The 15,023-nt window shown below is 33.3% G+C and overlaps 1 protein-coding gene across 2 annotated transcripts in view; it reads right to left on the bottom strand.

Moving 5' to 3' along the window:
- Window positions 1-3,104: 3,104 nt before the first annotated feature.
- The window catches only part of LOC135125816 (uncharacterized), a 261,385-nt gene continuing 249,466 nt past the window's right edge, over window positions 3,105-15,023 (bottom strand). Inside the window, exons 6-7 of one of the 2 annotated variants that reach the window (XM_064051523.1) lie at window positions 3,276-3,359; window positions 3,105-3,217 (exon numbers count right to left, since the gene is read on the bottom strand). In XM_064051523.1, coding sequence (XP_063907593.1) covers window positions 3,213-3,217; window positions 3,276-3,359 — 89 coding nt within the window. In that variant the 3' untranslated portion in view covers window positions 3,105-3,212. Of the gene's footprint in view, window positions 3,360-15,023 lie in introns of both variants that reach the window. The other variant, XM_064051522.1, reaches the window with a different exon arrangement.

The raw sequence follows: 15,023 nt of genomic DNA on the forward strand, positions 1-15,023 counted from the left end.
AATGACTATTTTTTTAATGGGAACAGTGTCCCTACTGTCTTTTTTAAAAATATAAAACCTTCTCGGAAGTGCCAATTCTCTGTTTTAAGAATATGAAACCTTCTCGGGTGTCCCAGCTTTCTTTTTTAAAAATGTAAATCGTTGTCGGGGGCCGCAAATATCTTCCTATTCAATGTCAAACCTTCTCGGGGGTCCCAACTGTCTTTTTCAAAAATGTAAAACATTCTCGGGCCGCCAAATTTCTTTTTTTTTACGAAGGTGAAACATTCTCGGGGGCCCCAACTGTCTTTTTTTAAAATCTGAAACCTAGTCGGGGGAGCAGCGCCAAGGGTCCTGTTTTTAATGTGACACCTTCTCGCAAATCCCAGCTGTTTTTTAAACCTTTTGGGGGGCCCCAATTGTCTTTTTTCGAAATGTAAAACCTTCTCGGGGGCGCCAAATGTTTCTTTAGAATGTGAAACCTTCTCCGGGGTCCCAATTGCGTTTTTTTAAGAATGTGAAACCTTCTCGGGGACCCCAAATGTCTTTGTTTTAAATATGAAACCTTCTCGGGGTCTCAATTGTCTTTTTTAAAATTGTAAAACCTACTCGTGGGCGCCAAATGTCCTGCTTTTAATGTGAAACCTTCTCACTGATCGTAACTGTTTTTAAAATCTTCTCGGGTTCCCAACTATCTTTTTTAAAAATGTAAAACTTTCTCGGGGCGCCAGTTTTCTTTTTTTACGTAGGTGAAACATTCTCAGGGGCCCCAACTGTCTTTTTTCAAAATGTGAAACCTAGTCGGGGGCGCCAAGGGTCCTGCTTTTATGTGACACCTTCTCGCAAATCCCAGCTGTTTTTTTAAGCCTTTTCGGGGGTCCCAATTGTCTTTTTTAGAAATGTAAAACCTTCTCAGGGGCACGAAATGTTTTTTTTTAGAATGTGAAACCTTCTCGGGGGTCCCAATTGCGTTTTTTTAAGAATGTGGAACCTTCTCGTTGACCCCAAATGTCTTTTTTTTAATATGAAACCTTCTCGGGGGTCTCAATTGTCTTTTTAAAATTGTAAAACCTACTCGTGGGCGCCAAATGTCCTGCTTTTAATGCGAAACTTTCTCGCTGATCGCAACTGTTTTTAAAACCTTCTTGGAGTTCCCAACTGTCTTTTTTAAAAATGTAAAACCGTTTCGTGGGCACCAAATTTTTTTTTAGAATGTGAAACCTTCTCGGAGTTCCCAACTGTCTTTTTTTAAAATGTAAAACCTTCTCGGGGGCGCCAAATGTTTTTTTTTTAGAATGTGAACCCTTCTCAGGGGTACCAATTGTGTTTTTTTAAGATTGTGAAACCTTCTCGTTGACCCCAAATGTCTTTGTTTTAAATATGAAACATTCTCGGGGTCTCAATTGTCTTTTTTAAAATTGTAAAACCTACTCGGGGGCGCCAAATGTTTTTTTTAGAATGTGAAACCTTCTCGGGGGTCCCAATTGCGTTTTTTTAAGAATGTGAAACTTTCTCGGGGACCCCAAATATCTTTTTTTTAAATATGAAACCTTCTCGGGGGTTTCAATTGTCTTTTTTAAAATTGTAAAACTTACTAAGGAGCGCCAAATGTCCTGCTTTTAATACGAAACCTTCTCGCTGATCGCAACTGTTTTTAAAACCTTCTCGGAGTTCCCAACTGTCTTTTTTTAAAATGTAAAACCTTCTCGGGGGCGCCAAATGTTTTTTTTTTAGAATGTGAATCGTTCTCAGGGGTACCAATTGTGTTTTTTAAGATTGTGAAACCTTCTCGGGGACCCCAGATGTCTTTTTGTTTAAATATGAAACCTTCTCGGGAGTCCCGACTGTCTTTTTTATAAATGTAAAACCTTCTCGGGGGCCCTAAATGTATTATTTTTTAATGTGAAACCTTTTCGGCGGTCCCGACTGTCTTTTTTAAAGAAGGCGAAACCTTCTCGAAGGTCCCAAGTGTCTTTTTTTAAGAATATAAAATCTTGTCAAGGCTCCCAACTATGTTTTTTTTAAGAAGGTGAAACCTTCTTTTTTTTTATTATACTGTGATTAGTACCTTCTATATTGTTTTTACTCAATTGAGGTTATCACTGAAAAGTAAAATTAGGCAAAAAAAAAGATTTGGACTCTACTTCAGAAGTGAGGGATGTTCGGTCGAAATAACTTTCGACCAATTTTTTCTATTTCTAATAGTTTTTAGTGATTTATAGCGGCATATTATTAAAATACAATAAATAGGAATTAGCTAACAGAAATTTGAGGTAACGTCGTCAGATTATTCTTGATAATAAATTTTCTAATTCTAAATAAAGACTATAAATACGTGTAATGTTGCAGAATTCGAAATAAATACACTTGCCAAAGTTTTTATTAATAAACTGTCACTGACATGAATTTTAATCCAACAACTTACATTTCGCTGTCAATCGATGTATAATTTTTCTGAAATCAGCAGTAGATATGTCTATTAAGTAAAAAACAAGAAACAAAATTCGCTTTGAAACTAGGTTCCACGGTAAGCTTATGCTTTAATTTAATTGAATGTTAGACACTGCAGATCTTATAGTATCAAATGAGAGACAGACCCTACAATAAAGTGCGAATTTATGTAAATTTCACAACAATAAATTGTGGGTTACGATGATACAAATATACGTACCTTTGATATTATTGTTTTCGCTTTGTAAATGTATTGTATTCCATGGGTTCTTGCTGATGTGTTTTCGTCACTGGATATTGATTGCGATCGATGTATTTAGTCGAGAATTGCGTAGTAATTTTGAGCTGAATGCGGCAAAGTGAACAAGAGAAACTATCCATAGAATAATAAAAATGGCAAATCGAAAATCAGCAAAGGCCGGATATGGATAACGTTTTCTATGAACACTCTTTTGCATTAAGAACGGCCTGACGAAGAGAATGAATTAAAGGGGCGCCGAGAGTATGAAAGGATAGAGGGTTTTGTCGGAAACGTAAAGAGGGTAATGCGTTCAATCCACAAAAAAGGAAATAAAAACGACATAAAAAGCCGACTCAACAAACGACTTCCCGAGCCTACATGCACCTGTCTGAATAGCTGTCCTCGCCGTTTTCCAAGAAACGAAAAGCAGACATAAAAAAATGTACACAATTTATTCAAGGAATATAACATTCTTTTAATTTACACATTTATAGAAAATATTTTACATAACACACTTTGGCCATTCGACAAGAAGTTCAATTTAACCTGGAAAGGATGAGGGTGTTAGCTGCTGCTGAAACTGGCTGGTCTTCTCAGCACTTACGTAGTAAGAGTACATGGAAAACGAGTAGAACGGACTCTAAAACTGCTGATGATGAGTGAAATGCGCTGCTTCCGCTTGCTGTTGCTGCAACAAAAACATGCACATAACAACGTTTGCTATTATGCTGAATTAAATCCACAACATACTTTGGCGGAAATAATTTATTTCCCGGAAATAATAGCTGAGTCTATGGTACATGCATTCGCTGAAATGCAAAAACAGTTAATAAGTCTTTTAAACGCGAACGAGCTTTGCATCTAGCTATTTTGGAAATAATAGTTTATTACCGTAACAGGATATTGTTTCGTTGTAATGACTTTCCGTACATTCGTGTTTGTACTCGTGGTTGCGGTAGACAGACGACCAAGAAGTGAAATTAAAAATACTTCAATGGCAAAGTTCAAGCTGAGAGAAAACTATTTCAGTGGTTTTGTAATATCAGAGAACTCAGATACTTATTCTCTTTCTTTGTTTAACTTGATTTTATGATTTGTTAGTTAATTAATTATTTATTATCATATATATTTCTGTTTTCCTTCTATATTTGATAATTTGTTTGTAAGATTGGTGTGACACGATATAAATTTTAAACTAATATTACGTGAGCTAAGAGAGTATTGAAGTTGGGGTCCATGAACGACTGCCCGAATAGTTAACTTCGTGTTACCTTCACGTTTTATAGTTTCTAGAGCATGAAAAGGTCTTCTTTTCTGTCTGTTAAAAAAATGGCCCTTAGAATTGTGAGTAAAAAAAATTAGTCGAAGATTATTTCCTTCGCCTCTGAAATAACAGATATTTAATCGAAAATATCACTCGGAGTAGGCGCTAGAATTTCATTTGACACAAAAGGCATGTCTATTCTTATAACATCCATTTGGCAGAAACATAACCTTACAGTTTCTGGATGGTATAAAAATTGATATGTCGTTTATGTCAAATGAAATTGCAAAGCCTACTCTGAGTGATTTTTCATTTAACCACCCGTCACAATAAAAATTATAAAATTTGATTTTGCGAATTTTATTTTTTATGAGAAGCCCTACAAGTTAATATAAAGATATGTATTTACTGTCAAAGTGAATTTTCAAATTAGTTTTTTCTTTACAAAATTGTGTCTACATTTATACGTGTTAAACATAATTAAAGAAGAGCAATAAGTACGGTAATAAGAAATATCGATACAATATAATAAATACAAAAAGTAAAACACAAATGACACAATATTTTGCAACATTTTCGTGTTTCCTCAATAAAATTTCGACTGAAATATTTTTGAAATGTTCAGGTCATAAATTCTGTAATAGCCTCCAGCATCTTAGGCTTTTTTTTGGAGTTTTAACTCCTTTCTTTCCGTAATATAGAACACTTATACGACGCGCGCCGGAATAGGATGTCGAGTTCGTGCTACGAGCTCGAATTCGGTGTTGCTGTCGGTGTCGGTGTCGAGGTCACCTAGAGCGGTCTAAACTGAGTCTGAACATTGGCATATAATACCGCTATAGAAAGAGATATAGAAATGAACCATCAAACAATATGTACATGAAAACGCCTCAGAGAGTGGTGTTGATTCCATTCCATTAGTAGGTGCAGGATGCTCTAAGAGAACACAATCTACACCCACTGCCAGAATTGAAAGAGTAAGACCACAACGACTCTCACGATGCAAAAATAACTTGTTACTTTAGTTGGTAAATTAGACACTGTACTTTAATTTTTTTATACAATATTAATATAATAATTAATTATGATATTTTTATAACATAAATAAATGAAAAAAGTATATTTTATAATAACCAACAATTGACAATACATGGATTTTACTTTAATTAACCCAATCATCATTACTAATCATCACTTTTTCAAAAAATACAAATGCAACATATTTTTGGTTTTTATTAGTTTTTAAGAGAAAATTAATGACTTTCGTCACGTATACGCGTTCAATTTATATAAATTGACAACGCAGAGTTAAAACTCCAACCGTTTTATAATAAAAAATGTATCTAGTTCTTGTTTGGCAACTGTCTACATTATTACAAATTTGGAATTTAGACTTATTACGCGTGTAATGGATGCAGAATAAAATTTTATATAGAGATGTTGATCGTAGTGTTGGTGTTAAATTTAGTAAATGTTTTCCTACAAAATTGCCTACAAGATATATTAAATACCACCCTAGCAGAGCTGTTCAAAGTACTCAAAAGAAGTACTTGAAGTACCAAGTACAAAGTACTACTTGAAATAGTGTTTAAGTAAAGTACCAAGTACTTACTTTCAGCAAGAGTATTTCAAGTATCAAGTACTTTTCAGATGTACTTGAAGTACAAGCCAAGTACATTACTTCAAGTACTTACGAGTACTTGAAGTACTGGAGGTATACTTCAAGTACTTACAAATACCTGAAGTACTGAAAATGGTTCAAGTACTTTCTAATTATTTGAAATACTGTAGAATTAGATAACTTTTCCTTAATATATTTTAGAACTGAATTTTTTAATATTCAGAATTTAAGTATACAATAATACATATTTCGCCACATAACAAATTGCATAAGCATCAACTTAAATGCAGAATGGTAGCTCACTTATTAATAATACTATGTTATTTATAAACAATATTCTTTTGAAATACTTTTACATCTTTCTGTTGACACAATGCCTTCGACAAAATTAACGTCTATTTCTAATTTAAAATTTAAAATAAAATACATGACGGCGTTGTCTATGTATGCTTACTATTAATTTATAACAAAAACATCGGCGCTGTATGGTATTTTCTCAGGCTTCTGTTGCCTTTTTTTAATATTTTGAATTTTGGTTCACCACCAAAACGTTGTGATTTTTTAATAAAGTTGTGTTAAAAATATGTGAATTTTATGAACCGGTTCCGTGTTTAAGTTTGTGGGTAGTTTACAGCACCCTTAATCATTACCCATTGTGAAAGTGCACAGGGCCGGATTTGTAAAACTGAAATTTTTCAGAAAAAAATTTTAAGAGCAGTGCGATACATATACACATGCTCGTGACATAAAAATGTTTAAGTCACTATGTTGCATTTTCAAAAAAAAAGGAAGGATTTTTTAAATAAAAAATAAAATGCCTAAAACGAGAGTCCATTTTCAGCGAAAACTATAACTCTTGAGAAATATCAAGGTGATCAAACTAATTAGTCGTTTTTTACTTTTGCGGTTACCAAAAATGCTGAGAATTTTCTTGGAATGAATGCCCCATATTTCTGAATATATCTGTCTACCACTTAGGTAGGTATTTACTATTCTAAAAATTATTAAATTAACCCAACTACTACAGTGACTAAATAGTAAACACTAATCACTACAATGTTTGTCTAATAACTAAGTACGTAACTTTACACTGGCAAATCACAAATAATAGGTTCGTAATGCTGTTCCGTCCATTTATACAAAATTTTGTTCCTCTAATGCCACAATATGTACTTTCAAAATTTTCCTTTACATTTTCGATTGGCTTATTTTTTATTTTTACCTGAAAACCCAAAGAAGATGACATTAGTAACTGATAACTACAATGACTTCAGGGAATGCCTAACAACGGCTTTTGCGAAAATTCAGGTAAATATGTACTAAATGTATTATTGTTAAAATATTTCGTAGGGGTGTATTTATCTTGGCAATTATACTAACTAATCGCGAATTTCATTAACTTTGTATTTTTTTATAATGTGAATATGTATTTTGTTCCATTTACGGAAGCGGCTACTGACCCTTTTGGGTATCTTTACCTGATATTGTAAATACAAATGTAAATTCAGTACTTCTGTAACCGTCCTGTATTTAAATATCGAAACCGAAGGCTGTCTATTATTTCGCACACAACAAAACAAAGGTCCTTCGAGCAATATCAAAGTACAATTCGGTACTCATCAAAACCATACAATCATGGTTGTATCAACTGGATTACAAAAAACATTGTTACTACGAGCCGAATTTCACAAAACTCAAAAATCCGCACAGGAAAGATAAATGACACTAATTAGTGTGACTTTTAAAATCATTGTTTTTCTGCATTACGTCTTTTTAAATTGTTGGTGTTCAAATAATTCATACAATTTAACAGATTATTTGAAACTGTAATGTGAAAAAATATAAGTAGTAATAACAAACTAAGTTTATATGGCTGAACCATGTATAAACAAAAAAAGAAAATTTGGTAAAAAACGAGTGTCTAACATGATAAAGAAAATTAAACTGCAAAATATTTAACATAAAATTGTGTTTAAATTCTACGAGGAAGAGGCGAATATGAAAGTCTGTACCTGCCATCAGCTATTGCTATTATAATAAAAGGGATAATCCCCTGCCGAATTCTCCGCCCTGACCAGGCTTCTTACTGACAAATACACGGCGGGGTTAAGAAACTAACGAAAGAATAAATATATTTTTGAACGAGTACTGAATCATTTCTCAAATATTTTCAAATCCGACTTTGCACTTTAGCAGGTACGTCAACAAACCCGATTCCCTTTGGGGTACCGGGAAGGTACTGAAAAACTACCCGCAAAGTTAAGTTCCAGACCAAAATACAAAAAAGACAAAATTCATATATTCACAACTTTACATCGCTGAAAATTTTACACAGATCTCCGACCCTTCTGCTGTCGTCATCCACTCTCAAATGACATATTTATGACATTAATTTTCTTACCTACCTATCTATCGGCATTATGCAAGTACCTATGAAATGTATGTCTTATTGTGGATAAGATATCCACAATCACAGATCAAAATATAACCTCACAGGAAACAAACACGATTTTACTCTAAAAATACATCTAATAAAATAATTGAATTAATAACTTCAAGTATTTAACAGACCCTATTTTGAGATGTGAAAACTTCGTAAAATAGAGACTAAAGTATTTGAAATTTCCACTTTCATACTTCAAGTAATTCAAGAGTATTTAAAATACTGAGTGAAGTACTTGGAGTAAAGTACTTGGCAAAATCAAGTACTAAACTCAAGTACATTTTAGAAATACTCCAAGTACCAAGTACCAAGTACCTAAATATAAAAGTACTTCAAGTAAAGTACTTGAAGTACTTAAAGTACTTGAAGTATTACTTCAAGTACTTTTACTTGAAGTACTGAACAGCTCTGCACCCTAGTGATTTTTTTCTTGGCAATGGAAAGTCTTTTTATCACAGTAGATAGACCCAAATTATAACAATTACATAATAACAGTTATTAATGTTATTACATGAATAATCCAAAGGCTTTATAACCTAATTTGCTGTGTTTTGATAATAATGTTGCTTAAAGAAAACATAAAATCATCTAAGCAGCGGTAACAACCGTAAATTTCAGTAAAAATCGTTTTATCATAATTTATAATGAGTCGATTTTTATTACACCAATTTTTAAATAATGTTAGAATCGATTGAACTTTTAGTATAACTTCGTCCAGATCTTTATTGCTAATATAACTACTGACTTGTCATCGGCATACAGAAAGGCGGTTTGAAGTTGTTTATATGTACACAGGCAAGTAGTTAATATATATCAGAAATATGAGTGGCGCTAAAACGCTTCCTTGTGGGATACCTATATCGCCATCAAATGTACTCCAATGTAAACTTTCGCTATAGGTACTACACGTGATAAATTTAATATATAGGGAAATCCCCTATACACTCAGATACATTGAAGATATCAGCTAGAAATGTGGCAGTTCCGTAGCAAAGAAAGTACTGTAATCGAGTTTATTGGGTGCGACTGGCTACTTTTATTTCTTCTCGATATTTCATGACCCATGGAGTAAATAAAAATAATCTCCAAAACTACCGGACCGATTGCACTTTATATGTAGTTAGAAATATCGTCTACTTGGTAAAACGCTAACCTTCTTAGGCGGTTACTGCTATTACTTATTCATATTTATTTTAATGTATAGAGAATATAAATTCGCAAAATCAAAATTTTAATTTTTCAAAGAAACGGGATTTGTGGCATTGCACTTCTGGGGCGAGTGAAATCCTGCCGATATTATTATTATTTTTCCTTCTTGAGCGTAAGCAAGTAATGTAATCGAGTGTATCAGGGGGCGACTGGCTACTTTTATGTTTTCTCGACATTTCGTGACCCATAGAGTATGAAAAACTAGGCCTCCTGGTTCCGCCTGTTTGCCGTCTGTTCAGATTATCTCCAAAACTACCGGGCCGATTATGTTTTATGTGTATGTTAGGAATATCGTGTAGATGGTAAAACGCTAACCAAAATTCGCCCAATCTCCCTATCAATGTAATTAATCCCAAAAATTTGTAAAAAATGTAAGGTTATGTTACTGCCAAATGGATGGTATAAGAATAGACATGGCGTTTGTGTCAAATGAAATTTCAACGCCTACTCTGAGTTATTTTTCATTTGAACACTCGTTACAATAAAACATATCCAGCTTTTTAGAAAAAATATTAAATTTTATTTGGCGAATTTTACTTTTTTAAGAGACCCCTACAAGTTGGTATAAAAATATTTATGTATCTAATGCCAAAGAAATTTTTCGAATGGGTTTTCCCTTAAAATTTTTTTACCAGTTTGGATAGGTGCAATGTAATACCAACGATAAAATTATTTTATTCTCCAATTTTCGGCAAAATAGAGTGAGTTGTCCCTGATTTGATCTATAAAATATATTATATAGGCCCGTTAATTAATTTTTATGAGTTACCCTGTACAGCAATTCAAAAACTTCTAATGCAATATTTTGGTTAGGATTTTTTCGGGAAAATTTTAAGACAAGGTCATCAATCTTTTGGGGGGATAAACAAACATATTTTCATTAACAATTTACAATGCTTACGATAACTTGAAAACGTCTGCAAGATTTCAAAACATTCAGTTCTGCAGTTCCTGATTTAATCAATGAAATGAAATGACTGACTGGTTCATTTTTTTGAGTCATCTTGTATAAATAATTCTCAAAACTATGAGTACATTGATAAACCACAAGTGTAGAGGATTTCAGAGAGGATTTATTCGGTTAAGTTTCGAGACAACGTCATCAATTTTTTGGGAAGGGATAAACAAATAAATTTTGATTAACGTTTACAAGATTCCAGAGCATTTGATTTGCAGTTTACAGATACATTGCAAAATATTGTTATACAATTGTTTTTTTCCAAAAATCTAAAAAATCTAGGGTTAAAATTCAACACGGATTCATACACCACAACTGCAATGGTATTTTATTTTAAAAAATTAAAAAAAAATACTATTTTAAATTTTAGTGATGACGTTATCCTCAGTAATTTCGGGGATTACCTGTCTAATAAAAGTCCAGACAGACGGTAGACAGACAGACAGACGGAAACGGGCTTAGGGAACATAAAAGGTCGAGAAAACATAAGAGTCTAGAGCCTATAGACTAGATTACAATACTTCCTTAACTCATGCTCGGGAAGTAAAAAACTATAGAAATATGCCGAAAAAAAAACAGTCATTACCTTCTATCCATATTTTTCAAGAAATAAAACAACGTAAAGTAAATAAAATATTCAACAAATTTTAAACAAAGAAAAGACTGTTATTCAATTTGACATTTTTCCACGAATTTAATATCAGGTTTTAACACATTTTAAACAAAACAAAGTAACGCAGAAATAGTTCCAGCCATAGTCAGATTATTTTTAAAATTTTTAGTTCACAATTTTTATTCCAGTAAAATTTACCAATGCTGGAATCTACCGTAAAAATAATGTGCAACACATGTAACGTTTTTACCATTGCCATAAATTTAAAAATTGATTTCAAATCATTAACGTGACGAACACTTTGCGTTTGTTCTTCTATTTAAATGCTTTTTCAGAATTTCTTCGCCCGATAACTAAAGGGATTATTCATGTTTAAGTATGGGTTTGTTCCTTCCTCATGATTACAGAGCAACAAAACCCACCGGAAATACAAACTTTCCTTCTCGAAATAAGGAAAACATGGATTCACATAATGAAAAGTACGTGATAGGATCCCACAAAAGCGTACTTCTCTATCTGACCACATTCTATTTTGTCGAGACGTGTGCAGCAAACTTGATTTAAAATGAAAATTTCAAGTTTGGAAAACAAACATAACCTTTAAACCTGATTCTGGGACATTTTCGAAGTTAAATAGTTACACTGTTTGCATTCTCTGTACTATTCGTTATGTTCTGGTGTCATGGTCAGAATAGATAATTAAGAACTTGATTTATAAAACGACGCTTTGATCGTGGAAATTTAAATGAAAATTTGCTTGGTAAGTAAGGAATTAGTTATAGATATATTTAATGTATTCGGAAATAATCCATTTCTATGTAAAAGGGTCATAAATTTAGTTTTCATTAGACAACTAAAAAATTACATTTAGCGACATATTAAAATGGTGGAGGCGCCGGGATAAAACAAAATTACAATTTATTTTTACGTCCTGAGTGTAAGCTAGGAAAATACTGTTTTGAGAAATGGCTAACTACATGTTTACATGTCTGTCTATCGTATGTCACGACTTTTATATAAGTACTCTTCGAAATTACTAGACAGGTTGGTAGGAATTTTTAGGTATAGTTCTGATCACCCTCAACAAAAATTTGATGTATTCAACTGCAAATCTATTTAAAAAGTGCAAAAGAATTATCTATGTAGAAACTTTTCGGTAATTTACTTCCACTGCATATTTTCCGTGCACCTTATAATGTGCTACCTCAAATACGTACATCAACGCTTCTATTTCTGTATAATGTGTATGACCAGGGCCGGCTCTAAGGGACCAGGCGCCCCGATGCAAATTTACTGTTCAACGCCCTTAAAAAAAATTGTAAAAAAAACAAATAAAATTTTGTAATCACATATTTTTGTAGAGAGATACTTTTTATTAACAAACAGGCATAAAATTATGTTGAATTAATCTTAATATATAAAAATGTTTGTCTTAACTGACAGACTGACTGATTCATCAACGCAAAGCCTAAACTACTGAAGCTACAAACATGAAATTTGGACAGTAGGTTACTTTTGTGTCATTAAGAATAGATTTCTGGAAATTCCGCCCCTATGGGGACAAAATAGGGGATGAAGCTTTGTGCAGAAATGCCGTGAGTTTTTAAGTCAGACGGGTTCACTAGGGAGGGAGGAGTGAACGAGATGAAAAATGATAATTTCGGAGGCATCACGGTCGGAATCAATACATGATCGTTTTCCGGGTTGGAACCGTGTAATTTCTCAAAAGAGTTTCGCCTCTGGTATGGTTGACACACTGAGTTACCGTGGTCTTTTGCCTTATTCTTAACCCTGCTCCTGAAGACGCCACTTACGAAAGTGTGCGAAACGCTGAGCCCAAAAACCCAATTTACACGGTTCCAACCCGGAAAACGATCATGTATGAAAAATGATGAGTCCTAATTGCGAATTCCACGCAAACGGAGCTGCGGGCAACAACTTTTCTATAGTTTAGGAAATATCGTTGTACCCTATAAAATTTTCTTGTCAATAACGAGACGGACAGTAGTACAATAGCAAGATATATTTACAACTTAAAGTTGTCGCATGGCGGTAATCCGCAGACCTTAAATTTCTAAAGCAGCGGAAGTCCAATCCTATGCGTACAATTACCTGCTAAATGTTCTCCGAAAAATTCGGGGGGACTGGTGTGAGCCATAAATATTTCTTACCACTGTACTACTGTCCGCCTCGTTATTGTCAATAAAATTTTATAGGGTACACCGATATTTCCTAAACTATACATAGTATAAATATAAAAATATTTATATTGCAAACGTTTTTCAATTTTTAATATTGTAAAATTGATACGATTTCAAAGTTATTTTTAATTTAGACTTACCTCAATGTTAATCGAAATTTAAATTTAAAATTAATGATGACAAAAAGCCACGAAATGATACACACAACCAAATTCGGCTACAAACAGGTACAGTGAAAAATATAACAAAACTGTTGAACAACCACCACAACCAAAACCAACCGACTAGACTTGGAAAATAAATTTTTTAAGTATGCCGACATGGACTTTTATGGTAAAAACAAACGTGATAAATGTTAGGGAAAACATCTGGGTCCAGGTCATACCGCTGTCTCGTCAAATTGTTACCCAGATAATGCATCATAAATCTGGTTATTTTTTGTCGGTATTGATCTAAAGGTCCCATCACCCAACCCAAAGGCGCACTTTTTTTCAATTATTACAGTTTGAAAGTGCCAGGAATTGACTTCTTGGGATCTGTTTTGGTGGTCATAGCGGAATGTTAAAATGTAGCTTTTTCTGAAAAGTTTTCGATGGGCGCCTTGGTCTGTTACTGCTATAATATTTTATTGGTAGTGATTCAATGCAAAACTAATATTATTTTTTTTTTATAGAGTTAATATAATAGCATAGGCGGCGCCCGCCGCCCGGCGCCCTTTTTCACGGGCGCCCCGATGCGGTGCATCTTTCGCTTACCGTGTTAAGCCGGCCCTGTGTATGACATGTAGTCATGTACCAGTAGCAGATAGCGCGGTCACGCCAGGACGTCCCATTACGTCCGCAAATGACTGAGGCGGAAATTTTTCCGCCGGCTCCTTTTTTGCGGCAAAAAGCCACATTAAAAATTTCTCCACTTTTTCGCAATATATCACAATTTCCCGCACGGTTTTGTTTCGTCGCACGCGCTTTTATTTAAACGCTATCGATTTCTTGTGTTGAAAAAGGCAGCTCGCCTGACAAAAGCTCCATTAATGCAATGCATTAGAAGATGAATTATGGAAATCATGTAAGTTCCTGATAATAAAAGCCGAGTAACCCAGATGCAAACAACGATGTGCTCGATATAATGCATAAATTATTGAGAGAATTAAAGCCGCAGTGCACCGAGGATAATGACGGTGAATTTGAGATAATAGGTGCTTGATTAAATAATAAATGATTAATTGAATTTGAAATAATCGGAGGTGAACTCCGTTCCGTGCGATGTTCTGTCCCAGTTGTAATTTAACGGAAATTGAAGGATGTGTAGTGTTGTTCAACTTTTTTTAAATTAACTAAATTCGATGATTAAGCGAAATTCGATTTAGGGGTTTAATTTTTTATGTGTAAGTCAGCAGTAGGTTACCTTAAAATACACTCAATTTATTTTTTGGTTGAATACTTACAATATGTTTCAATTTTGGCATTGCTATCTATTTTTACACTTTGAACTTTATTTTAATGCTGTCATAACCACATTTTTAAAAAGAAATATTTTTTCTTTGCTTATGTGGATTTAAAATATTATGAATGCTAATAACAAGTAATTTGCATCATGCAGGAACTGTAAATTTTTATCTGTGTTTGAATACATTAGCTTCTGATTGTAAAATTAACTTGAGTATTAAATAATGGATAATCCAATTTTCAAATACAACATTTTTGAGACATTTCTAATGCAAGATGACGTCAAAATTTAATAAATTGTCGATAAGTAAACTTCCTTTTTATACAAATTTGTGGTTTCTTTCAAAAATAAAGTACTATCACTATAAACCCCTACAAATTTGGTATAAAAGAAGACTTATTTAAATATTAAAAAATGCTTTAAAATGAATAGTGTCCCATTTGAAAAACTTGAAAAACTGAGAGTGTGTAATCACCAGATACATAAATTCATACCTTTATAAGTTAAACATGATATATGTCAAAGCACAGTGATTTAAAACTTTATCTCCGCCTTAAAACATGGCGGATATAAATGGTAAATATAAAAAGAGAAAAT

This window comes from Zophobas morio, unplaced genomic scaffold (assembly GCF_036711695.1).
Source record: "Zophobas morio isolate AGI-343-1 ecotype UQ-CSIRO unplaced genomic scaffold, CSIRO_AGI_Zmor_V1 ptg000009l, whole genome shotgun sequence".
NCBI lineage: Eukaryota > Metazoa > Arthropoda > Insecta > Coleoptera > Tenebrionidae > Zophobas > Zophobas morio.